Genomic DNA, 26,811 nt, shown 5'->3' with positions numbered 1-26,811 from the left:
CGATAAGACGGACAGTGAAAGCTTCTCGGACCCGTCCCCGGCTGCCCACTGCTTATCGCCCCCCCGAGTGAGAAAAACAGCGCGCCTTTTATCACCGCCCTGCTTCTCGCGCAGTATCATATTAATTTTAATATATTTATTCATTCGTTATTATTCCCTGTTATCGGCCCTTTAATATTGTTCATAATTTGTCCTTATCTCTGCGGCTGACAGCAGAATTTACACTGTTACTTGGCAAGCAGATGGAGAAATGACCCCCCCCCCCCCCAACCCCACCCCGCTCCAAACTCCAATGGAACATGACTGACAGCCGGCTGTATAAGTAGTTGTCATAGCAACCCATCTCACGCACCAGCCTTCCCTCTATCTCTCTCTTTCTTTCTCTCCCTCTCGCTCTCTTTCTCTCTCTCCTTCTCTATCTCTCTTTCCTTCTCTCCCTCTCTAACTCTCCATCTCTCTCCCTCTATCTCTCTTTCTCTCCCTCTCTTTCTCTCCCTTTCTCCCTCTTTCTCTCCCTCTCCCTCTCTCCCTCTCTTTCTCTCTTCTCCCTCTCTCTCCGACGGATGAAAACGCGGGAGGGCAGAGCAGACTCTCTCCCTCTCTCTCTCCCTTTCTCTCCCTTGCTTCTCTCTCCCTCTCTCTCTCTCTCTCTCTCTGATGGCTGAAAACGCGGGAGGGCAGAGCAGAGCAGACTCATTGTTTCATCCCTCTCTCTCTCTCTCTCTCGGGTTGGGGTGGAGGGACGGTGATTCACACACCGGCAGCGCGCCCCTCTCTCAGATTCGGGCTTATCGCCGGCCGGGGTCGGGCCCTGCGGAAGCGCATCCGCGGGGCGACCCCCTTTCTCCGCGTCCCAGAATTCCACACGGAGGCCGACGCTCCTCCGATCGCTATTCACAGAAAGCCCTGTCCGCCGTGTAAACCCCTGAGGTTTAACCTTGGAGTACATGGCGTGAGTCATAGATGTAGTTTATTTCACCGCGAATAGATGAGGTATTCACGGCAGGGAGAAATCGCCCACAACCACCCTGAATGATGAACTCAAACGCAGCATTATGTGCGTTGGGTTACAAGTGGGGGTTTTTAAATTTGAAAATAAACATCAATTAATTTTTTTTTGGTTTTGCTGGAAAGCCTGCAAACATGGGAAATAAAGCGAAGATTTACAGTATATACTGTATGGATGCTTTAACAATTTGTTTAAATAATATGCATTATTATTGTTGATTGCGGCTAGGGCAAATTGAAAATGAAGTCGATATTAAAGAGAAATAAGGTTTTCCCTAGCCAATGGTGATGGAAAACAACAGGCACGCATGGTCAAATTGAATCCTGCAGTATTGTGACCCCCTAATAATGTTTGGTTGATTAATTCATACTGTGCCGTAAAAAACTGAACCACTGCTTGTCTAAACTGGAGAGAGGGGAGGGTAGTGTTGTAAAGCATTAATGTGTGTGTGTGTGTGTGTGTGTGTGTGTGTGTGTGTATGTGTGTGTGTGTGTGTGTGTGTGTGTACACTTGTCTATCTATCTAACAGGAGATCAGAGTGTCATTACATGTCCACCAAGCAGGGACATAGAAACCAAGAGGGGACATCTTCTAGGTCCCCTCTTGGCAAAGGCTTTAAATCATGTTAAAATGACCCCCCAGTGAGGTTTCATTAAAATCACCAAGAGGGGACCGGATGTGCGTTACGTGCATAACTGCCACTATGACTAATAAGGATTTGTAAGTGCCTTATAGTGTGTGTGTGTGTGGGTGCTGTGTCTGGGTGTGTGTGTGTGTGTGTGTGTATGTGTGTGTGTGTGTGTGTGCTGTGTCTGTCTGTGTTTGTGTATGTGTGTGTGTGTGCTGTGTCTGTGTGTGCGTATGTGTGTGTCTGTGTGTGCGTATGTGTGTCTGTGTGTGTGTGTGGGTATGTGTGTGTGCTGTGTCTGTGTGTGCGTATGTGTGTGTGTGTGTGTGTGTGTGTGTGTGGGTGCTGTGTCTGGGTATGTGTGTGTGTGTATGTGTGTGTGTGCTGAGTCTGTCTGTGTGTGTGTATGTGTGTGTGTGTGTGTGCTGTGTCTGTGTGTGCGTATGTGTGTGTGTGCTATGTCTGTGTGTGCGTATGTGTGTGTCTGTGTGTGCGTATGTGTGTGTGTGGGTGTATGTGTGTCTGTGTGTGTGTGTGTGCTGTGTCTGTGTGTACGTATGTGTGTGTGCTGTGTCTGTGTGTGTGTATGTGTGTGTGCTGTGTTGGTGTGTGCGTATGTGTGTGTCTGTGTGTGTGTGCGTGTCTGTCTGTGTGTGTATGTGTGTGTGTGTGCAGACAGTGCAGCTCAGTTGGCCTTGTACTTTCCTTCTGGCAGTTCAGTGTTTGTAGAATAAAGCAATGTTGCCGAATCAGAAAGTGGAACAAAACTGCTGTTCTAGTAGCAGAGTTTAAACTCCCTGAGCGATTGCTTACCCTGTGCTTTCTCACATCTAGGGCTGCTTTCCAGACATGGATTTAAACCTAGTCCAAGACTAAAAACTTTTTTCAATGGAGATCTTCATTCAGTTTTCCTTTTAGTCCAGCACTAGGCTTAATCCATCTCTAGAAAACCACCCCTTAAAGTTTTAAGCCTTCATGTTAAGTGTATATAATTTTTAAAAAATGTATAAAGAATAAAGTCATTGCTAACCCGCGTGCTACAAGGCGATGAGAAACGTGGGTGTCCGCTTCTCAAAACTACCGCAACAAGAAAGATGTGAGTCTGCATTTTTGTTCAATGGAAAGACAAACTTTGCATCCTAAGTCACCCACTTTGACCATTATCCATAGCGATTTTAAAAAATATATATTTTTTGATGGTATGGGGGCATACAGCTGAATGACATGGCAGAAAATTCTAGAAGTATATGGACAGCCAAAATAAGCGTGCGTGCGAGATAAGAGATTAAAAGGCTACGTGTGCTGACGTCGCTGTTTCTACGGGGATTCCAGCCTGTGACGGCACACAGGCGGTCTACTGCACTGTAATGCATAAACAATAAAAGCCTGCCCAATACAGTCGGTAAATAAAAGCCGAGTCTCGAGCGGTTGGCCGTGTGTCCTCTTCGTACGGTGGCGGTTTTAAACAGCGACATTGGCGCATGTAGCCTTTTAATCATTCGGCGGCGTTGTTTCAGGGAGAGCCTACCATCAATCGGGGGGGGGGTCCTGGCCCTAAATGTATGTACTTATTTATTAAGTTCGCGCGAGTTCATTTCTGCGCGGGATTACATATCGTTCCGGGCATTGTGTCTCGCGGATGAGTCATAGCCAACGTCCCAAGGTGCCATTTTGTTTGATGGGCTCAACCGGAGGCCAAGTTTCCGTGGAGCGGAGTGGGGGGGTGTGGGGGGGAGCACTTGTCGGTGATGAATTTTCATGCGGCGTTAGATCTGCCTTCAAACTCCGCGGCGGTCTAAGTGGAACAAACCCGGCGAACTCGCCGCTGTTGATGGTGGGGGAAGCCGGGCTCTGAACGCGAGGGATCTGTGCGCCCTCGCGTCTGGACATCCCCGCCGTTTCTCGCGTGCAGGGGTAGTGACACGCACTGCATCTCTCAAACACCTTTCCGATACGCTGAACCTGTTTTCATTCAAACCAGTGCTCCGACGTCACGTTCCCCTGGAATAACCGCCGCCGTACAAAGGTTCCGTGTGTAGCGGGCGAGAAACTGGCGGAGTCCGAGGCGGGGTTTGAACCCCGGCCTCTCGCTCGTCGAAATATTTGTCGGACGAACATGTTGCCGGTCGGCTGAAGACGGAACTCGCCCCTGGCCGAGGGCGACGATGTTCTTTTGAATTTGAGGGTTACGTCATCAGGGAGCGTTGTCGCGGTGACCTGCAACGAGTCTTCCCTTTCCCTGCACTAACCGAGCTAACCCTGCTACATAGCTAACCCTGCTACATGCGATGACTTTCAAACAGAAATGTTCGACCATACTTGCAGGCTGGTCCCATCTCTGTAACATTCTCCAGTTTGGGATAGAATGCGTGTCCTCTAAAGTGTGAGCTGACCAGTGTTTTCCCCTGAGGATTGCAGCCGATCTCAGACACTTTGTCACTAGACGGTTTTTTGCTGAAGCCCGGATTAGCCTGTACTGTACGCAGCGGCTGCAGGCCCTCAGGCGGCCAGAGGGGTCACTGTTGCTCAGTGTGACGGGGGAAACCCTGAGCACTCCCCTCAGAAACCCCCTCACCCTCTCTGGGCGATGCCATACCCAATTCCGCACAACCCTGCCCTCTGCCCTGCCACGGTCAGCACTGGGACAGTCTAGATTTGATCTCAGGCCCTGCAGTGCACCACTCCCCTAAGGACCGATGTCTTTGTTGTTTACATCACCAGGAATGCCCTAGATTACCCCTGGGATTGTGTGACTGCAATAAATATTAATTTGAGGAACAATAACAACTCGGCTCAGGGTTTATTGCCATTAACTTATATGGGATCTCTCAAGGACAGCGTTTGTGGGGCCCTTGCAGCGTTTTATATGGAAAGGCATTAAAGGAGATCTGTTTGTAGCTGAGACATCACAGTGCGGTACACAGACAATTCAGATCAGAGGGCTTTTGTGTGCTATTTAATAGGATGGACTAGACACACGCTGCATTAGTCAGACTAGCAGCAAGGTGGGCAGGGGTCTGAAGTCGGGTGTGTGTGTGTGTGTGTGTGTGAGTATGTGTGTGTGTGTGTGTGTGTGTGTGCGAGTATGTGTGTGTGTGAGTATGTGCGGGTATGTGTGTGTGAGTATGTGTGTGAGTATGTGTGGTGTGTGTGTGTAGTGTATGTGTGTGTGAGTATGCGTGTGGTGTAGTGTAGTGAATGTGTGTGCGAGTATGTGTGTGGTGTGTGTGTGTGGTGAATGTGTGTGCGAGTATGTGTGTGTGAGTATGTGTGGTGAATGTGTGTGTGAGTATGTGTGAGTATGTGTGAGTGTGTGTGTGTGGTGAATGTGTGTGTGAGTATGTGTGTGTGTGGTGTATGTGTGTGTGAGTATGTGTGGTGTGTGTGTGTGTGGTGTGTGTGTATGTGCGAGTATGTGTGTGGTGTGTGTGTGAGTATGTGTGTGTGTGGTGAATGTGTGTGTGAGTATGTGTGGTGTGTGTGTGTGCGAGTATGTGTGTAGTGAGTATGTGTGTGTGTGGTGAGTATGTGTGTGGTGTGTGTGTGTGGTGAATGTGTGTGTGAGTATGTGTGTGTGAGTATGTGTGGTGTGTATGTGTGTGGTGTATGTGTGTGTGAGTATGTGTGTGTGTGGTGTGTGTGTGCGGGTATGTGTGTGTGATAAGGAATGGGTACCTGTCTCTGCAGATGAACATAAACTCCTCGCCCTCACTCAGGCCCTCCGCCCCGGGAGCAGAAGGAAGGGCCATCTTGGCCTTCATTCTCCGGTTCAGTGGCTTCTTTTTTTGCAGATAAATGCTCTCCAATCCGCCGTGACAGATGTCACATTGCATCGCCTCTGTTTTGAAACGTACCCTCTGATCTTGCCAGTAACAATGAAGGCCCGGCTGAGAGGGCCGCCCGTCCGCGGCCCGGGTTCTGACACAGGGGATTATGGGAAAGGTGCGTCACGGCCCGCGCGCGGCGAGGGGAGGGTTCCGCCAGCCCCGCCGTGATGATATGAGTATCAGCGGGTCAGGGCCACGCGCGGACGCACGCGACACGTACACACACAGGCACGCACGCGACACGTACACACACAGGCACGCACACGACACGTACACACACACAGGCACGCACACGACACGTACACACACACAGGCACGCACACGACACGTACACACACACAGGCACGCACGCGACACGTACACACACAGGCACGCACGCGACACGTACACACACAGGCACGCACGCGACACGTACACACACAGGCACGCACACGACACGTACACACACAGGCACGCACACGACACGTACACACACAGGCACGCACGCGACACGTACACACACAGGCACGCACGCGACACATACACACACAGGCACGCACGCGACACGTACACACACAGGCACACACACGACACGTACACACACACAGGCATGCACACGACACGTACACACACACAGGCATGCACACGACACGTACACACACAGGCACGCACGCGACACGTACACACACAGGCACGCACACGACACGTACACACACACAGGCACGCACGCGACACGTACACACACAGGCACGCACGCGACACGTACACACACAGGCACGCACACGACACGTACACACACACAGGCACGCACGCGACACGTACACACACAGGCACGCACGCGACACGTACACACACAGGCACGCACACGACACGTACGCACACAGGCACGCACACACATGCGGATGCACACACACGACATGCACACACAAACACACAGACATGCACATACACACACACGCCCGCACACGACACGTACACACACACATGCCCACACACGACACGTACACACACAGATGCACACTGACATGTACACACACAGGCACGCACACACACGACATGCACACACAAACACACAGGCACATGCACATACAAACACACACATGCACACACACACACACACGGACATGCACATACAAACACACACATGCACACACACACACACGGACATGCACATAGACACACACGGACATGCACGCACCCACACACACACATGCACATACACACACACACACACATGCACACACGGACACACATGCACGCACACACACACACACATGTGCAAGCCAGTCACTCCCATGCGGTTTCGACCGGTGGTCCGGTGGTCCGGTTTTCAAATCATTTTCACTGGTCCAATTTGTGGTACTGACTGAACAATATAAATGTCTGGTCTGAGGATCGAATGGCAGAAATGTCCCGCTATTTCGTAATGAATTTACGAGTCAATGACCTCCTGGCTTTCCATCGGTTCCGATGGGGACACCCCCCACCCCCCTTCAACATTGGTTTAGTCCAACGGGGAACCGTACCCAACCTTACTTACAGTAGAAACAGGAGAGAGAACAGCTTCATTAACAATTATTGGTATTATTTTCCATTACCCCACAGACTTCTTTTTTGTACAGTGTGCTGTGTGGGGTTCAAAATTGAGAAATCACGATCAGTTGCATGCATTTGTATGTGTGGGTGGGTGTGTGCGTGCTTCAGTCAGATAATTATTTGAGATGTTTTAACCTCTTCGACCCATGTAAAATTCGGACGCCCGGGAACCAAGATAATCGGTTGATTTTCACCGATATAGCACAATTCTCTTTTCACGTGATCTTAACACAAACAGGCAATTACCGTTCGCATTTTGTTAAAGAAAATCCTCAGCGATCCGCAACACCGTTGTCGAATTTATCAGCATCTAAACAGCCGGCGCGCTTAAAATGCGGAGCGGGCCGGCGGCGGGTCTGGCGTTCGCGCGCGGCTCGCCCTGGGACCGGGGAGCGGGACGCGTCGCGCGGTCCTCCCGTGTTTTTAAGTGGGTCTGTAAACACAGAGCGGAGCCGAAGCGCGGCGGCAGGGCTGGGGCATTTATCTCCGCCGCTGAAAAGCGCGGCTCGCAGCGGAACGAACGGCGCCGGCGTCGGCCCGTCGCCCCGACGCGTCGTCGGGGAGACGGGGGCCTCCGAATATCGCTTGGCTTGCAGCGAGAAGATCGTAACGGCGGTAATTAAGCGCGTTGTGTGAACAAAAGATCCCAAAACAAATACTTTATATCGGGCCGCGTTCGGGGGTTTAGCTGCGGAGGCTTCGCTGCCTGCAGCGACTGCGGCGGTATATCAGAGAGAGCTCAGCGCCCTCTCTGGAGCCATCACTTCTGGGCTAGAGTGTCACCACTTCTGCTGGCAACCCTGGGCCTGCCCATGAAAACAATATATGAACAAGCCCAATTATCTCCAGAATTCTTTTTTTTTTTTAAAGGCAGCTTTGGCTTTGCACAGGAAAAACACCCTGAAACACAAACAGTGTGATGCAAGAGGAGCGGATCTTTAGTGCGCTGGTCGTGATGTCCTCGAGCCACCCAGCACAATTCCAGACAGAGACTTAACCCTTTCAGTTGTGAGGTCACAAATCCTGTGATTAGAATGCTCCTAACTGAGCGTTCTGATGCTGATGTAACGATCACTGCTGGCAATTGAACTCGATGGAGTTCCAGAACACTGAATTAGAATGTGTGAGATCACAAATCCTGTGATTAGAATGTTCTTAACTGGGCATTCTAAAGCTGATGTCACGATCAAGACTGGTACTTGAACTCAATGGAGTTCTAGAACACTGAATTAGAATGTGTGAGATCACAAATCCTGTGATGAGAATGTTCTTAACTGGGCATCCTAATGCCGATGTCACAGTCAAGACCGGTACTTGAACTCAATGGAGTTCTAGAACACTGACTTACAATGAAGAACATTCCAAAAAACCGACTCTTCACAGGGTTTGTCTGTGTTTTAATGTGGAGGCGGGCTGGTCGGAGCTCCACTTTAACCCCTCGCCTGCTTTTTGTTCCAGAAGACAGGAAGCTCTTTGTGGGGATGCTGAACAAACAGCAGACTGAGGAGGACGTGTACCGCCTATTTGAGCCCTACGGAGTGATTGAGGAATGCACCGTGCTAAGAGGTCCGGACGGAAACAGTAAAGGTAAGCGCACCACTTAAAAGGGGGGTATTCAACCTTTTCTGATCCAGGGACCCCCGCCCAGGCTCAAAGGCACACAGGGGACCCCCCATCATAAGTTCAGAAAGGTTATATTAATATATTTATAAAGGTTTCATAGTTTGATTTTTTTTTTCTTTTTCTAAAATCTATAAATTGTCATTGTATATCACGTCCGGTCAAGGGACCTGAGGACCGCCAGGAGTCCACGGACCCCCTGTTGGAAACCCAGGACTTAAAACCCATCAACAGTTACTTCTGCAGGGCGCGTACGATTATATCCCATTTCCACTCGTCTTTATTTTGCTGTTTTTTCCCGAGGTCGATAATTCTCGCTTTAAGCCCTCTTTTCCCCTGGCTCCCGGCAGTGAGAGCTCTGCTCATATCCCCATTTGTGCAGACATCTGTGGGAATATTGAGCAGGTTGTCATTTTTAACAGTTCCTACAACATAAAAAAGCAAGGCGTGTCAGAAAGTAGGCTGAAATATTAACCCATGGGATCTATATTTCCCGGCTGTTACAAGAATAAAAATGTACTGCCATTCTTTCAGTCATTATGCCTGAATACTTAAAGTAATTTCAGGGTATTATGCATAGTTCTAGTTCCAGTGTAATGTTAATTTAAATTTAGATCTGACAGATTTAAAATGCGCTGGTACTTAGAAGCAGCTGGCAGTATGAAAGACGGAGGCACTGCCTGACATGCAGCTCAGCGGAGTAGCAGTGGCGGTTTGTCTGACCGGTCCTTATGAAAACGACGCGGAATTACTGTGCCAACACAAGCTGCGGTTGCGTGCGATTCGCGGAGAAAATGCGAATGTCAAAACAATGTCGGTAACGAGCAGAGAGACAGGACAGCTTCGAGAGGGCTCTGTGTTTGCGTTTCCTCCTCGATTTGTGCCCAGACTCTACACCTCCTCCAGTTCCGCCACCTCCACTGCGAACGTTGACGTGAATAACGTTTACTCTGAAAGAAACGACTGTCGCCATTCCCCAAACAAGAACGGAGGCTACGTGGCGAACGCGTCATTGTCCCGTCTATTTAGCTGCAGAAAAAAAAACCGATTAAAACGTATAACTCCTGGGATTTATGCCATGTTCCGTGGGCAGTCGGTTCTGTCTTACTGGAGTTAGGAGCTCAAATGTGTTTAACTTATTTCCAGGAAACGCGCGAGTGTGACGTGTGATGAATTGAAATGGCACTGGCTCTATCGCGTTTGTATTTAATATGCATAGAGCGGCGCGCGGCGCTAAATAGCATGTTTTTCTGCTTCACCGGTGCAGTTTGTACAAGAGCCCGCAGCCAGCTGTGCTACCGGGGCGTCCTAGGCTCTCGCTGTAGCGTTTTCACGTGCTTCTGTACTCCTCCGCACAGCGTTTAATAACGGCTCTCTCTGTGTGTGTGTTTGTGTGTGTGTGTTTCTTCCAGGCTGTGCCTTTGTAAAGTTCTCCACACACGCTGAGGCTCAGTCTGCAATCAGCGCCCTGCATGGCAGCCAGACCATGCCGGTGAGTACACTTCCTGCCCGCTGCACACTCTCGCACAGTGTACAGTTACACACTTACGCGTACGTGTGATAGGGCTGCCAGATGTGTCAAAACCAGACAACCTGCAATGGTGAATGAAGTCAGGGGCTGTCGGGGAAGGTGGGGGGGGGGGGGGTGACCCCCCCTCAGAACCGACACCATACCATCAGGAACTTTCCTTCTCCAGTGACTACTGCAAACAGCAGGTCGGCCAGCGGCTTCAGCTCAGCCAACCACAGATTATGTGCACATACGTCTTCACAGGCAGTTTTTCTTTAATGTATTTCCGCTATTTGGCTCTTTAGTTAGCTAGTTTGCTAACCTCTCGCAATTGGACTTGTAGTTCTAAAAGCCGCTGCCTTCCCGGCTTCACTGTGGGAAGGAAAGTACAATGGGCTTCTGTTGGTCCGGGAGACGCTGACACGTGAATTAATTGCAAACTACCATTACATTTCTTCCATCAATTATTCAGACCGGACATTACATTGTCCAGTCACGAGCCAGTCACTGGACCTGTGCAGGTAATTAGAAAACCGGTCATTTAGTCCGAAACGAAACATCTGGCAGCCCTAACGCGTGCATGCGTGCAAACACACAGCTCTGACACTCCAAAAGACCAGGTCGGTCTCACTCAGCGAATCGGGCGGAACGTAATTCCAACCTAGCATAGCTGGCCTCAATCAGTACGTCAGTCTCAGACACGAGGAAAGGTCCCCCTTCACCGACAGACCGAACGTTACGTTCTCGAGCTAACGGGCACAACCTCAACCTTCCCGACTCCTCCTCCAGATCCGCCGTTGTACGGCTCAGCGAACGCGTACGGAGAGGAAAAAAAGGGCGACATATTAAAATGGCCGCGGGAGCAGCCGTACCTCTTCAGAGCTGATTAAAGCCGCTCGGGACGGGGCGCGCGATATTAGAATCGCACGCTCGGATTGGCGGGTATCCGGCGGAGGGCCTTTCACGACGGGAGGCCATCGCGTACGGAGCGTCCGGGCTACAAAATGAAGGCGAGTCGCGCATCGCGTTATTTACTCCGCCAATAAGCGGGGCTGACATTCCGCCGGAAAAAAATCTTTAATATCGCGGGCAGAGCGCAGGTGATTAGCCGATACGTCACAGAAATGTACATATTTAATGTTACGCTGCCGGCCTCAATAAAGATTTTTTCTGCCGCCGGCTGCTGACTCGGCCTGCAGTCTGAGTTTTTCGCCTCTCGGAAAACGGCGCGCTGGCAGCGGCTCGATGTGAACTCGCAAACCCAGTCGTATTCGTACTAGTAATCAAACGGTGAAATTACCGGTCGGTAGTAAAGTGCAGGCCGGTATGGCGCAACGGCGCAATCAGTTAGTGAGAGGGGGCTCTAGCAATCTACAATTTCACACCGTCAGCGCTAAATGAATCAGGCGGGGCTTTTTTACGGTTCTGTAGATTTTTGTAGAGTTTCGCCGGCTTCTCTTAACGTCTGAGGACCTGTGGCCTCTCTGCCGGAATCGGGCTGCAGCGGTATGCGCCCGACGTAACTTTGCCGCTACACGTTGTGATTTTTATTCTTCGTGGTCGGTGGCCCTGTGGATACCGGGTGTTGGGAGTTCATCGATGGCATCATTAGTTTTGGTGCAAGATGGAGGTCAGTTTGAGTGCAAACGAACCCGGGACGTCTGTGCTCCGGAGCGGAATTGTGAGCCCTGCTTTCCCTCTGTCTGCATCTCTCTCTCTCTATCTCTCTCTTTCTCCATCTCTCTCTCTCTTGCTCTCTCTCTCTCCCTGAAATTCAAATTCAAATGGAGCTTTATTGGCACGACTAACACAATAGTGTTGCCAAAGCACAGTAAACATTCAAAACATTAATGACTAAAAACAATAAAATGTTTTTTATCGCACTCTCTCTGCCTCTCTCACTCTTCCGTTCTTTCATATTCATATTCAGTTGGCATGACAAGATACATCCTATATTGCTGAAGCGCAGAACATATAAAGAACATACCTTTGAACACATGAACATACAGTATACTGACAGGATGCAGGCCTACCCAAATATTTATGCTCACAGGTTGTCCCTCTTTCTCTCTCTCCCTCTCCCTCTCTCTCTCTCTCTCTCTCCCTGTCTCTTTCCCTCTCTCCCCCTCTCTCTCTCTATCTCTCTCTCTCTCTCTCTCTCTCCCTTCTCCACCGCTCTCCCCTTCCCAGCCTCCCGGGATATTACGCGATAGACTTGTTTACTTCACCTTTCACCATATCGGCCAGTGAATTATTCATTTGCGTATGAGCAGCGGAGAGGGGGAGAGACGGAGAGAGAGAGAGGGAGGGAGAGAGAGAGAGAGACGGGATGCGTGTGGGAGAGGAGACGGACGGACTTCATATCTCTCCCGTCTGGTTAAATTGATTAGAGAACTCTGAAAACATCTTAGGTTCTGATCCTGCCTTTGAGCTGGGCTGTTGTCTCAGCACACTGTTCAAAGAGGCCGTGTCTGTACATCTGCTTTCCTGACAAAGCACAGAAAATGAATGAGCCTTTCATCTCTGCTACCCGGCCCTTTGCTGAGAAGCTCTCAGATATATTCCACCACGGTGTTCCCACACTGTCTGTGTGCGCTGCAGTGTATATATCTTATTATTTTAGTACATATCTGGCATATTAAGTGTATTGTATATGAGTATATACAGTGCAGTCCGTAAGTGTTTGGACAGTGGTACAATTTCTGTTCTTTTCTGGTCTGTACTCCAGCACATTTGGATTTGAAATGAAACAATGAATAATGGGGTTAAGTTAAATACACTCAAATTAAAGGTGACAGCCTCCACTTTGACCACTTTGATATTCGTAGGTTCATTTGACATCCAATGTCCTGGAGTACAGAGCCTAGACAACAAATGCGTCACTGCCCAAATACTTACAGACTGCACTGTATATAGTATTTATAGTATTGTTACTACTATTATATGTACTATTTATATCTAGTGAACGCACACACACACACAGACGCACACACACCCACAAAGCAAACATATGCACACACAACACGCTCTGTACGCCACACGTAGAGTTGACCAGCCGGGGACAGAATTAAAAGCACACGCCCTCGCTGGAGATCCGCGCTTCGAGCTCCGAGCTGCGTCAGCCTGCCACCACATCGCCCCCACGCTCTCCGCGCGACGGGCGTACGCACGCACACGCGTGTGCAGGCCTCCCTCTCTCAGTCACATGTTCACACGCACGCGTGTGCAGGCCTCCCTCTCCCTGTCACATGTTCACGCACACGCGTGTGCAGGCCTCCCTCTCCCTGTCACATGTTCACGCACACGCGTGTGCAGGCCTCCCTCTCCCCGTCACATGTTCGCGCACACGCGTGTGCAGGCCTCCCTCTCCCTGTCACATGTTCGCGCACACGCGTGTGCAGGCCTCCCTCTCCCTGTCACATGTTCACGCACACACGTGTGCAGGCCTCCCTCTCCCTGTCACATGTTCATGCACACGCGTGTGCAGGCCTCCCTCTCCCTGTCACATGTTCACGCACATACGTGTGTGCAGGCCTCCCTCTCCCTGTCACATGTTCACGCACACACGTGTGCAGGCCTCCCTCTCCCTGTCACATGTTCACGCACACACGTGTGCAGGCCTCCCTCTCCCTGTCACATGTTCATGCACACGTGTGTGCAGGCCTCCCTCTCCCTGTCACATGTTCACGCACACACGTGTGTGCAGGCCTCCCTCTCCCTGTCACATGTTCACGCACACGCGTGTGCAGGCCTCCCTCTCCCTGTCACATGTTCACGCACACACGTGTGCAGGCCTCCCTCTCCCTGTCACATGTTCACGCACACGCGTGTGCAGGCCTCCCTCTCGCTGTCACATGTTCACGCACACGCGTGTGCAGGCCTCCCTCTCCCTGTCACACGTTCACGCACACGCGTGTGCAGGCCTCCCTCTCCCTGTCACATGTTCGCGCACACGCGTGTGCAGGCCTACCTCTCCCCGTCACATGTTCACGCGGGCGTGGGCGCGGGTCACCGGCTCACTGGCTGATCTTATTTTCCGGCTCAGAGGACCTCCGCTTCGGATACGTCGGCGGGGCGGGAGGGGGCGCGGGGCGGGGGGGGGTGGGGGGGGACGGTGGAGAGGGGGTGGGGGGGGTGACGGTGGGTCAGGTGCGAAAGATCCGCCGGTTCTCCATTCCGCTCACGTCGCCGAACCTTCTCCCGCTGCGGACGCCACGCAATTAAACATTTAAGTGGCCGACCGGCCGTACGGCGGATCGGCGGTACTCGCCGAGACAGGAAGTGCCGGGACACGGCTACACGGCGTGGGGGAGGGAGGCGGGGGTGAGGTCGTGGGTCAGGACCGCAGGGCGGGCTCCGGTTCCACTGGACTTTTCTCCAGCTCGGTTTTACTCGAGCGAACAGGACCCGTCGTAATGGAACCACACCAGCTATCTGTTATTAATATCAGTCAGACAGGGTCTGGCACACACACACACACACATACACACGCACACGGCCGCGTTAGCTTTCCGCTTCTCCCACACACATTTGATTAAATGCTTATCTAATCTAATAATATTCGTATGGGAAGAAATATAATCTTTCCCGAGGAAGATTTGATCTTAATGTTTAACGGCGTCGAGTCATGTGATCGGCATTCTTATTCCAATTTATGCTTATTATTCATACCGTTACCATTCCTTGAAACATATTTTTTATTTATTTTATTTTATTTCCTTTTTTTTTTCTCCCTTTTGCCCCAGAGCTTTCAGTCCTAAGCAATTTACATTACAAACAGGCTTTCTCGAAATAAACAAATGTGTTATTCCATACATTCGCGCTCAGCAAACACTTTATATTAAGACGTTTGGCGCCGCCGCCTGATTCAGCCGGAAGGATAACGCGAACGGTTGTTTGTAAAACACCGAGAAAATAACGCGGAAGATCGCGGACGTACGCGGTCTTTTTGAGACCCGGCCGTGGCGGTTTCCGGAAGGTTCTCCGTCCCCGCGTTGGGAGGGGCGGGCCTGGTGGACGACCCCGGAGCGGCGCTGTGATCCGCCGTGGGTCACGTGGCCCGCGGGCTGGTGCGTGAGCCGCGCCCGGGCGGCGGATATCTCGGGCTCGTTACCCCGCTCGGCGGGAATGCGGCGGGGCAGATGTGCGGTTACGGCGGTATTTACTACGTCGCCCGCGCCCCGCGCAGCGCGGCCCTTTTAGCGCCCGCGCCAGCCTCCCGCCGCTCGGAAACGGGCTCCGAGCCGCTCCGGCGCGCGGGACCCTCCTCGTAAAGGAGCCCGGCGTTCCCGGCGTTCCCGGGCGCTCCGGAGACCTCTTCTCCTCCGTACAACAGCTGTGCCTTTTATTCCCACTCTTTTTTTTTTTTTTCATCCCCGTTCCGGAATCCGTGCCGGAAAGCCTTACGAGTCCGCGGGGGATTCTCCCAGGGCCGCCGCGGCTTAAAATTTAATGAGAGTTTTACTTGCTAGTTCATCCACCTCCTTTTATACCGGCCACTGATGTGCTGCTCTCCCCACGCAACGGGAAGGGAAGGAGCTGATGTGCAATCCGATGAATAAACAGCAGTGGATTTACAGCGGGGCTCGGAGTCAGCGCTAACGGGGCCGCTCGTAGATTCACATTACGCCTAATGCAGCCAAACGCTTTCATCCAGAGCGACGCACTGTTGATTAGACTAAGCAGGGCGCAATCCCCCCTGGAGCAGTGCGGGGTTATGGGCCCTTGCTCGAGGGCCCGACGGCTGGGCGCTATCGAGGCTCCCGGGGACGGGACCGCCGACCTTGCGGGTGCCAGTCGTGTACCGTGAGCACTCCCCCGCAGGCCGCTCTTAGCGCCGGTACTCCGTCGGCTCTGTCAGAGGAGACGATGGATATCTCTTCCGGATGGTCTCCTGGACACGTCTGACCTCTCCCTTTTTATATATGACACTATTTGGGCCTCGCCAGGAGGACAGGCTGACTGGCGCAAAAACACAAAGATCGAGGGAGGACAAGGAGACCGGAAAAAGAGGAAACGAGGGCGACGGAGAGGTCTGGAAGTTTTTCGGGACGGCGTTAACGCGGCGCAAAAGGAAGGTGAGGACTCGTCAGCCGGGGCCAAGGCCGGTCTGATTCAGCGGGGGCCCGGACTCCAGCGGCCGGGGAAAGGAGAGCGCGTCTGCTGGAAGAAATGCGCGGGCACGACTCGTCGTTTCACGGGCACGCGGCCCGAAATTAACGGCATTTACATACGCGGACACGCACCGGGTTACCAGACAAGGAAAAGAAGCTCGCAAGAAGTCCCCGGGCTTGGAGACAACTTAATACGCGGAGATTATACATTCTGACCCTCCCGAGGAAGCGGGGAGAGAGAGAGAGAGAGGCCGAACGGCTCAGGAAGAGGCTCATTAACGCACCGGGCCGCGCTCTCTAATAGCTTTTTCAGTTCTGCGGAGCGAGAGGGTCACTGTACACCGCCGAGTTCTGTGCTCCCGTCCTGCGTGACTGTCCCGGGCTGACCTGAGGGTGCACCCGACTTATAATTTGAACAGAAATCACAGGAGCGGTCGGAGCAAGACGGACGGTTCTTTGGCGGACGTGCCGCGGTGTGGACCGTGGGGCGCCGGAGACCTTGGACTCGTTAGCCGAAGACAAGCGCGCGGTCTCCTGCGCTTTCCCCCCCTCTATCCCCATCTTGCCGTACCTACGAGCACTTTGCATTGTTTAGTCATGCATTGTAGTGCACTTAATGAGCAGGGCCTAATACCTCAGAGATCGCTGTGCTTTTGAGTCGTACCGTGCGCTTAATAAGTGGAGCCTGAAACCTGTAAACACAATGCATGGTTCAGTCGTACGGTGTGTTTAATGAGTGGGGCCAGTAGTCTGTAAGCTCGCTGCATGGTTCAGACGTACAGTGTGTTTAATAAGTGGGTCTAAAGGCTCTGAACACACTGCATGGTTTAGTACACTCAAGGACTGAGGCTTAAAACCTGTAAACACCCTGCATGGTTCACACAGTCATACAGTGTTAAAGAGTGGGGTCTATAGTCTGTAAGCACATTACACGGTTCATTCATACAGTGTATTTAATGAGTAGGGCCTATAGTCTTATAGCACACTGTCTGGTTCAGTCATACAGTGTTAATGAGTAGGGCCTGTAGTCTTATAGCACACTGTCTGGTTCAGTCATACAGTGTTAATGAGTAGGGCCTGTAGTCTTATAGCACACTGACTGGTTCAGTCATACAGTGTTAATGAGTAGGGCCTATAGTCTTATAACACATTGGCTGGTTCAGTCATAGTGTTAATGAGTAGGGCCTGTAGTCTTATTGCACACTGTCTGGTTCAGGCATACAGTGTTAATGAGTGGGACCTATAGTCTTATAGCACACTGTCTGGTTCAGTCATACAGTGTTAATGAGTGGGGCCTGTAGTCTTATAGCACACTGTCTGGTTCAGTCATACAGTGTTAATGAGTAGGGCCTATAGTCTTATAGCACACTGTCTGGTTCAGTCATAGTGTTAATGAGTGGGGCCTGTAGTCTTATAGCACACTGTCTGGTTCAGTCATACAGTGTTAATGAGTAGGGCCTATAGTCTTATAGCACACTGTCTGGTTCAGTCATAGTGTTAATGAGTGGGGCCTATAGTCTTATAGCACACTGTCTGGTTCAGTCATACAGTGTTAATGAGTGGGGCCTATAGTCTTATAGCACACTGTCTGGTTCAGTCATACAGTGTTAATGAGTGGGGCCTATAGTCTTATAGCACACTGTCTGGTTCAGTCATACAGTGTTAATGAGTAGGGCCTATAGTCTTATAACACACTGTCTGGTTCAGTCATACAGTGTTAATGAGTGGGGCCTGTAGTCTTATAGCACACCGTCTGGTTCAGTCATACAGTGTTAATGAGTGGGGCCTGTAGTCTTATAGCACACTGTCTGGTTCAGTCATAGTGTTAATGAGTAGGGCCTGTAGTCTTATAGCACACTGTCTGGTTCAGTCATAGTGTTAATGAGTGGGGCCTATAGTCTTATAGCACACTGTCTGGTTCAGTCATACAGTGTTAATAAGTAGGGCCTATAGTCTTATAGCACACTGTCTGGTTCAGTCATACAGTGTTAATGAGTGGGGCCCATAGTCTTATAGCACACTGTCTGGTTCTGTCATACAGTGTTAATGAGTAGGGCCTGTAGTCTTATTGCACACTGTCTGGTTCAGTCATACAGTGTTAATGAGTGGGACCTATAGTCTTATAGCACACTGTCTGGTTCAGTCATACAGTGTTAATGAGTAGGGCCTATAGTCTTATAGCACACTGTCTGGTTCAGTCATAGTGTTAATGAGTGGGGCCTGTAGTCTTATAGCACACTGTCTGGTTCAGTCATACAGTGTTAATGAGTAGGGCCTGTCGTCTTATAGGACACTGTCTGGTTCAGTCATACAGTGTTAATAAGTGGGGCCTATAGTCTTATAGCACACTGTCTGGTTCAGTCATACAGTGTTAATAAGTGGGGCCTATAGTCTTATAGCACACTGTCTGGTTCAGTCAGTACCTAATAAGCAGAGGCTAACACAGTGACAGTGGTGAAGCGTCTCCGGGAGGCTGGTGGTCAGGCAGGAGCGAGGAGAAGCTTTGTAATGCTGGGCACTGACAACCAGTCAGCATCGGGACCAAGGGAGCAGCAGAGAGAAAGAGACAGAGGAGACAAAAAAAAAAGAGAGAGAAAAAGATCTGCATTCATCTTCCCCTTCACTGCCTATCTTTCAGCATCTGGGGCAAACCTGCAAATCTGGGAGACATAAACACAGCTGAAGCCCGGAGCCAGACTACGGAGCCCGGGAAAGGAAGTGTGATTGACGCGTTCATATCCCCTGCCGGGGCCGAAATTCGCGAAACCCCCCCCCCCACTTCCTCTCACCTCACCCTCCGGCTCAGCCCAGGCCCTCCGCGGCTCCCCCGCGCCTCCCTCTAGAACCTTCCGGCGAATAACCGCGGCGATCGGGGGGGCCCCGGCCCTGCTCCCCGCGATTATTGACAATCTCACATCAATTTCTGGAGGCCTCTTATCTGGTCTGACGCTCAACCTTTTCCCCGCTGTCGGATCAGAGTCATATTTCAGCCTTTTATCGGGATCGATCGGCCGGGTTTAGGGGGCCAGGGGAGGCGAGGCGGACCGCGCGGGAAAGGTCAAGTGTTGCGCTAAATCATCTGAAGAGCCTTAATGAATGGTGTGTGGCAGGCGGACCGGCTGCTTTGATTACTGTGCCGGGAGAGGGCCGATGAGGGGATCAGATGGGAAGACTCTGGGAATGATTGGCAGCCTTAGAGAGGATTCCTCCGCTCCTCGATCAAGGTCACAACCCACTTATGGGTGACCATTGTCGGAATCCTCGCCAATCTATATCCTCCCGAGACCCGGCGGAAAATAAAGTTTTAAGAATAAATTTTTTTTTTGGACATAATAAAAGTGCGTTGGATGACCGTGTTGCGGTCGAGATATTTTCAAAAATATGACCTATTTTTTTATCTATTGAATGTCTCTTGTAGTGCGGGTATCAGCAACCAAGGCCGCAACCCATTTATAGGTGGCCATTGTCAGAATCCGGTGGACAATAAAGTTCTAGAATGAACATTTCTGGACATAATACAAGTGTCTTGGATGACCAAAACAATGAAAATAAAATAATATGATCTATTATTTTATCTAAAATAATATTATCTATCATTTTATCTATTGAATCTCTTCAATAGTGTAGAGTGTAGGTTTCAGGAACATAAAATATGTGGCTGTAGAGATTAAAAGCAGAGACCCATGTCCCTTACGGTTATGATCGACGCTAGTTTCTACTGTTCTTTCTGCTTCTCTGAGCAAGAACGCTCAATTGGAGCAAATGAACAAAGAAAACTAAGAGCCTGGATTCAATTAGCATTTGCCCATAACTATGTGATGAAAATAACAGTTTTTAGTCAATTTTCATGATTGCTGAACTGTGACCATAACAGAAAACAGAGAGAACAGAACGCTTGCGCTTAATTGTGAATCAGAGTTAAGTTGATGGAGTTAAATATCGACGGAAGCTACACTGTAGGCCTGAATGCTAAACATACAGACAGTTATAATAAAGATTCACAGTTTGAGTGATCCATTCACTGTATCGTCCTGGAGTATGTGACACAAGATTAAAAAAAAACATTGTAGGATTAATAAACCATAAGAAGCATGGTTTATTGAATACAATTCTAGAGTGCCATCTTTACATTACATTAATGGCATTTGGCAGACGCTCTTATCCAGAGCGACGTACAGTTGATTAGAATAAGCAGGAGACAATCCTCTCCTGGAGCAATGCAGGGTTAAGGGCCTTGCTCAAGGGCCCAACGGCTGTGCGGATCTTATTTGTGGCTACACCGGGATTAGAACCACCGACCTTGCGTGTCCCAGTCATTTACCTTAACCACTACGCTACAGGCCGCCCCAAAATGCAGTTTATTGAGCTGCATAACTGAAAAGTGTTTAGTCTGAATAATTGCGGTTACTCCTGATTTTGATGAGCGTAAGCTGATTCTACACTTGGTTGCGACTGGGTTTGAGGCGATCGGGAAGGAGTCGAAGGTTACGGTTGTGTCTGTGCGCACGGCGACAATGATACCGCCGTCGATATCGTTGTCATTTCTACGGGGTCCTCCTGACGCAGACTGATTTCTCATAAACCTCCAGCTCATGTCACACACAATTTCACAAATTAGACACATGTCCTCTCCTATATTATCCGCCCCACAATAAAAACCTGCGAGCCCTGTGCGCAATAAGCAAATCTCGCCCTGACTGATGGTTATGATAATTGTGCATTAACAATGCACGTTGAACCATGAAATTATCCAAATAAAAACTGGGAGTATTTACGAGCCGTTCCTCCGGTCCTCCCCTGCTCCGGCCTTGCGTACCGCGCCGGGTTTCTTTTACGCCTTCTTCCCAGGGATGTGTTAAATGTGGAATGATGTTCTGTTAAAGTGACGGGCGCCGCGGCTGACAAAATGGCCGCCGGTGGAAAAGCTTGCTGATTGATGCGCGGATGTGTGGTGGGGCGGGCGTTAAAGTGTGCTGCCCCCTCTCTCCTCAGACCGGCTCCGATTCTCTCCCCCCCCAGGGCGCCTCCTCCAGCCTGGTGGTGAAGTTTGCCGACACCGATAAGGAGCGCACCATCCGCCGCATGCAGCAGATGGTGGGGCAGTTCGGCATCTTCAACCCCGCCATCGCCCTGCCCTTCAGCTCCTACAGCACCTACGCCCACGCCGTGAGTACAGGCCCGGTCAGTAGAGGCACAGCAAGCTCCCATACATACACGCACACACACACGCACACACACATACACGCACACACACACACACACACACACAGCAAGCTCACACACACACTCACACACACACACACACACAGCAAGCTCACACTCACACACACACTCACACGCACACACACACACTCACACACACATACACACACACACACTCACACACACATACACGCACACACACACACAGCAAGCTCCCACACACACACACACACACTCACACACACATACACGCACACACTCTCACAGCAATCTCCCATACACACACACACACAGCAAGCTCCCACACACTCACACACACACACACACACACACACGCATACTGGGATTTGTACCCTTGTGGGGACACCTGTGTTGATAGTGAAATTTGCCAATGCCGTGAGCAGTCAGTAGAGGCACAGCAAACACACACTCACATACATGCACACACTCACTCCCCCACACCTACATGCAGACATGGGCACACACTCACACACACACATACGCACACACACACACACATATACACACACACACACACACACACACACACACTGACAACCATATACACACACACACATACACACACACGCACACACACACACTCACACACACGCGCACACACATAGCCAGGCGATCCTGAAGATGTGACTGTGAATACCGGAGGAGAAAAAAAGCAACAGAAAAACAGTACGCTTCTCCAGCGCATATCAAGTCCGCGCAGCTTGAGGGAGCTGAAAGGGATTGAGAAAAGGTTTCCTTCAGACACCGATAAATACCTCAACTTCTGTCACAGCAGGCTGCATAAATATACACCCTATATGTACATATTTATATACGCCGGATATATATTTATTTATACGCGCAGGCCGATCTTCTTTTCCCCCCTTTTTTAAATGTCAGGATTAATTGCGGAAGCTGGCCCTGTCTCAGGAGCTTATCCCATTCCCTCATTTTCATATCACAGGGACTGGGAGGGAGGGGGTGGGAATAGCAGAGGGGTGGGGTGGGGGGGGTGGTGGGGAGGGTGAAATGTGCAAATTGACCGTCCCAGAGTAATTGCGAGGCCATGCCTGTGCGCTCTCCAATAAAACTCCAGCCTTCATTACCATTCATGAAATGCAGGCCGCTCCCAGGAAGTGTGCCGAAATGCTAATGCTCCAGGAGAGGGGCCGTGGCGGTGGAGGTCGCCGGGGGAGAGGCGTGCCCGGTCCCTGTGGGGTCGCCGGGGGTCTTATTTACGGCGTTCCAGCCCCCCGGGGAGGGGGGCGCTGCACACAGGCCCTGTCGCCGGCTGCCCGCTCCACGTCCGCCGCCTCGTTTACCGGAGGTAGTGCGGGCAGCTTTTTAAAATGGCCGCCGGCTGTTGAATTCAGACCGGAACCTCAGCCTTGTTCTGACCGCAGCCCCCGTACTGGACACGCTGCCTCCGAGTACGGGCCACATATTTCACAGAGTCTTTTTGTTACGCTTACTCACTGAGCGTTTTATTAGGAACGCCTGCTTATTCGTGCGATGATCTGATCGGCCAGTCGTGTGGCAGCAGTGCAATGCATGAAATCATGCAGATACGGGTCAGGAGCTTCAGCTACTGCTGATCTCTTAGGGTTTTCACGCACAACTGTCTCTCAGAAAGGTGTGAAAAACTAAATATATCCGGCAAGCAACAGTTATTGTTATTGAGAGGGGTCAGAGGAGAAGGGCCAGACTGGTCAAAGCTGACAGGAAGCTGGCAGTAACGCAAATAACCACACCTTACAACTGTGGTAAGCAGAAGAGCATCTCTGAACACACAACGTGTCAAACCTCTTAAGTGGATAGGCTTAAGCAGCAGCAGAAGACCAATCTAAAAAGTAAGTCTCATCAATACCTAATAAAGTGCTCAGTGAGTGTATAATATGTGCATTTATAATAATAATGTGTTTTTATTCTGACAGTGAAATGTGCAATGTAGCAAGCCAAAAATAAAACATACATTAACGCTTCCAACTAACTTTGATAGTCAGAGATAAGGCCAAAGGGAATTTTTGAGAGTGAAAACGCCTAATTTAGCAATATGTGCAGTAAACGTCGGGCGTAATTGCGCGGAATCAGGAAATGTGTTAAGATGAACTTGAGTGACAGCGTTTGATTTTCGATAATTAGCGGAAACTCACCCACTGTAACGAAAACAAGACGTTTTAGAATACATTTTCCGTCTTCCCCGTTACGTCCGGTCAAAAGCAGCGTATTAATATGTATGAAATGATGAAAATGCTTGAAATATAATTATTTGTTCTGCCAAATTCACTTGTGTACAAGTGCAGCGAGGAGGTTCGATTCATTGGTATGTGTGGGATCGCTGCCATTGGAATTTTCTGAGTCTTGTGAACAGTACACTTTAATAACAGAATAATCACGTCCCTTAATGAATACTTAGAAATTAACCCAAGGTCACATGTAATTTTAATTTGCTTGCAAATCGGCAGAAGTCTTATTAGCAATCAGCAGTTCTGTTGAAAATATCACATTTATATGGATATTCAAGGCCACGTGAAGGTCACTCTCCATCGGTGTTTGTGTTCCGTACGGCGTGAAAATACGTGTATTTATAGCCAGTAAATGCGCGGTGGGCGATATCTGATGTAAGTGGAAGCATGCAGCGTATAATCATGTCTTTCAGGAGTGTTTCAGGAATATTGTACGGACAGGAGTAATCAGTTTTTCTGCGTGGTAATGTGCGTATAGCTATCAGATACCGCTCGAATCTGTCATGCAAGACTTTATAGGTTTATATGCGCAGGGGTATACACCAGTGTGTGTTTGCGAGACTGTTATTTCCTTTGGACTTGCTTTCAGTTTCCATCAATCAATGCAGGCGAGCGTTGTGCGAGCCGGCCGGTATTCACTGCGAGGGGAATTCAGACGTTTGGCCGTGAGGATTTTTTCCTTTAAGGAGAGAAAATGGCAGCGAATGGATTGAAGCCTGTTATTGTTCGGCAAAGTGCTGCTGAAATCGTTGTTTGAGGTGCTGCTGAGCCCCCCCCCCCCCCCCCCCCCCTCGCCCGCCCCCCACTCTCCCCCTGAGCCGCACTGGAAGGCCTGCTGAAAGGTGCGATTTTCGGACACTTAGAAGGATTAATGTGCCAGTCTGCAGTTCTGCCTCGGCCACTTAGTGCCTTCGGGAGAAAAAAAATAAAAAAGCGTGGCCTTGGAGATCCCCCTGGTGACGTTCCCGACGCGGATTCAACAGATGGAGGCCAGCAGGTATCCCCCTCCCCCCGCACCTGTTCTCCGCAATCCCGCCGCCCCGGAGGTCCTGAGGGGGCCGGTCCGAGTGCGGGCCCCAGGGGCCGGCTCGGGGGCCACACGCTCACGCTCTCCTGCTACACGGGAGATTCGACTTTTATGTCTTTCAAAATGGCCGACAACGTGAGGTTATACTGCCCTGCTCCGCGCTAAGACCAGCTGGGATTCTAAGCCGGCTTAAGATGGTTTCTGGCTGGTCGTAGCTGGTCCGTGGCTGGTCAAAGCTGGTCTCTAGCTGGTCGTAGCTGGTCCGTGGCTGGTCAAAGCTGGTCTCTAGCTGGTCATAGCTGGTCTGTGGCTACTCAAAGCTGGTCTCTAGCTGGTCATAGCTGGTCTGTGGCTGGTCAAAGCTGGTCTCTAGCTGGTCATAGCTGGTCTGTGGCTACTCAAAGCTGGTCTCTAGCTTATCATAGCTGGTCTGTGGCTGGTCAAAGCTGGTCTCTAGCTGGACAAAGCTGGTCAAAGCTGGTCTCTAGCTTATCATAGCTGGTCTGTGGCTGGTCAAAGTTGGTCTCTAGCTGGACAAAGCTGGTCAAAGCTGGTAGCGTAAGCTGGTGGTCAAACTGGTGGACTAGCTAACTAAATAGGCTGCTCAGCTGGTGAACAGCTAAAAGCGTCAAAAACGCAGCTTACACCAGCTTGTCCAGCTTAAGCCGGTTTGAGCTGGAATTTTCAGGGAAAACGGCCGGTGTTGCAGAACTCGAGGGCCGGAATCCGTTTATCGATAGGTTTGGCTCCACGGCCATTTTCATCCATAAGCGTAAACTATCAGTCAGTTACACTGCTGTGTATCGGGTTGTCCCCGGTCGATACGAATCCGAAAACTAGCGCTGCCCCGTCCCGCGGCTGGTTTGCGCAGTCCCGCTTCTAAAGGACGGCTGAGCTCAGTCTGCATCATGCATGAGGCGCGCCGCGTCGCGTGTGTACAAACGCCCCGGCTAAACGGAACACTCTCGGCAGACGACGGTACACAAGCAGGGCGGTGAGTGTAGCAGTCGGGTGTTTTCCCCTCTTCCTCCAACTGAAGAACGCAGTGTGGGAAACACAACACGCTACGCAGCGAAGTATCGCATATAGCTACGGACAGGTATGGTAGGTGCAGCGTATTGTAGATGGAAAATTTAAAGAGCTACTTCACAAATATAGCAGTAGATGGGATTACAGGGCCGAGCTGACAGGCAGTAAATTGGATTTTAGTCAAACCATAGGAAGGGGTGGGGGGGGTGAGTTGGGGGGGGTGGGGGTGGGACAGGGGGTGAGTTGTGAACACAAATTGGAGGGGGTACGACACTGACACCCGACGCCCAAAAAAATGAGACGGTGTTTTTTTTTTTTTCTCCCACACGATAGGCCAAATGCCACTCTGACAAGTGACATCCTATTTCTGAAGACAAGCTCATCAAACACATCGAACAGAGTACAGAGGGGGTGAAAAAAATGCTGAAAATATGTTGAATGTTGCTTTTCAGATACCCCGCAATTTACAGCGCGGCGGGAACAAGCAGTGGTTCGCTCCCCGCTAACCCAGACACAAGTCTTTGTCTGTGTCTGTGTGATTTTAATTTGATTTTTTTATTTTTTTTTAAAAATCCTCACTTTGGTCTCTTGGCCAGCGTGTCTCCCTGCTACGCTCTCCGTCGCCGTTCTGGAAAGCAGGAAAGACTAATTGTGCGGGAAACAAAGCGTTTTTGAAAAGAAGCGGCGGAAAAAAAGACGGATAAATGGGGTTGAAGGAGTCGCGGTGTGTTTTTAATACGCCGATAATGAATTGCACAGTTTGTGTGCGGGTGGGTGTGTTAGGGCTGAGCTCTCACTGGCTAACGTCGCCCTCTGTTGGCCGAACGTGGAAAAACATCCTGCTGCTGCTCGACAGCACACCCTCTAGGCCGTCATGGGAATAGCACACTTTCAAAATGACTTTCATCAGGGTATCATTGCAGAGCTAATATATTTTTAATATAGGAACCGTACATGCAATATCGCTCCATTTTTACCTGTTGAAATTTCTTCATTTCACCTAATTGAATCTTCAAATATTTACT

The 26,811-nt window shown here is 50.5% G+C and overlaps 1 protein-coding gene across 4 annotated transcripts in view; it reads left to right on the top strand.

Annotated features, from left to right (window-relative positions):
* celf5a (cugbp, Elav-like family member 5a) overlaps window positions 1-26,811 on the top strand; it is a 243,271-nt gene that overhangs the window by 193,968 nt on the left and 22,492 nt on the right. The window contains exons 4-6 of one of the 4 annotated variants that reach the window (XM_061240484.1): window positions 8,501-8,626; window positions 10,072-10,151; window positions 21,302-21,448. In XM_061240484.1, coding sequence (XP_061096468.1) covers window positions 8,501-8,626; window positions 10,072-10,151; window positions 21,302-21,448 — 353 coding nt within the window. Of the gene's footprint in view, window positions 1-8,497; window positions 8,627-10,071; window positions 10,152-21,274; window positions 21,449-26,811 lie in introns of all 4 variants that reach the window. The other 3 variants (XM_061240482.1, XM_061240483.1, XM_061240481.1) reach the window with 3 other exon arrangements.

Source organism: Conger conger, chromosome 4, assembly GCF_963514075.1.
Source record: "Conger conger chromosome 4, fConCon1.1, whole genome shotgun sequence".
NCBI classification, from domain to species: domain Eukaryota; kingdom Metazoa; phylum Chordata; class Actinopteri; order Anguilliformes; family Congridae; genus Conger; species Conger conger.
This window is presented reverse-complemented; position numbering and strand designations above follow the sequence as displayed.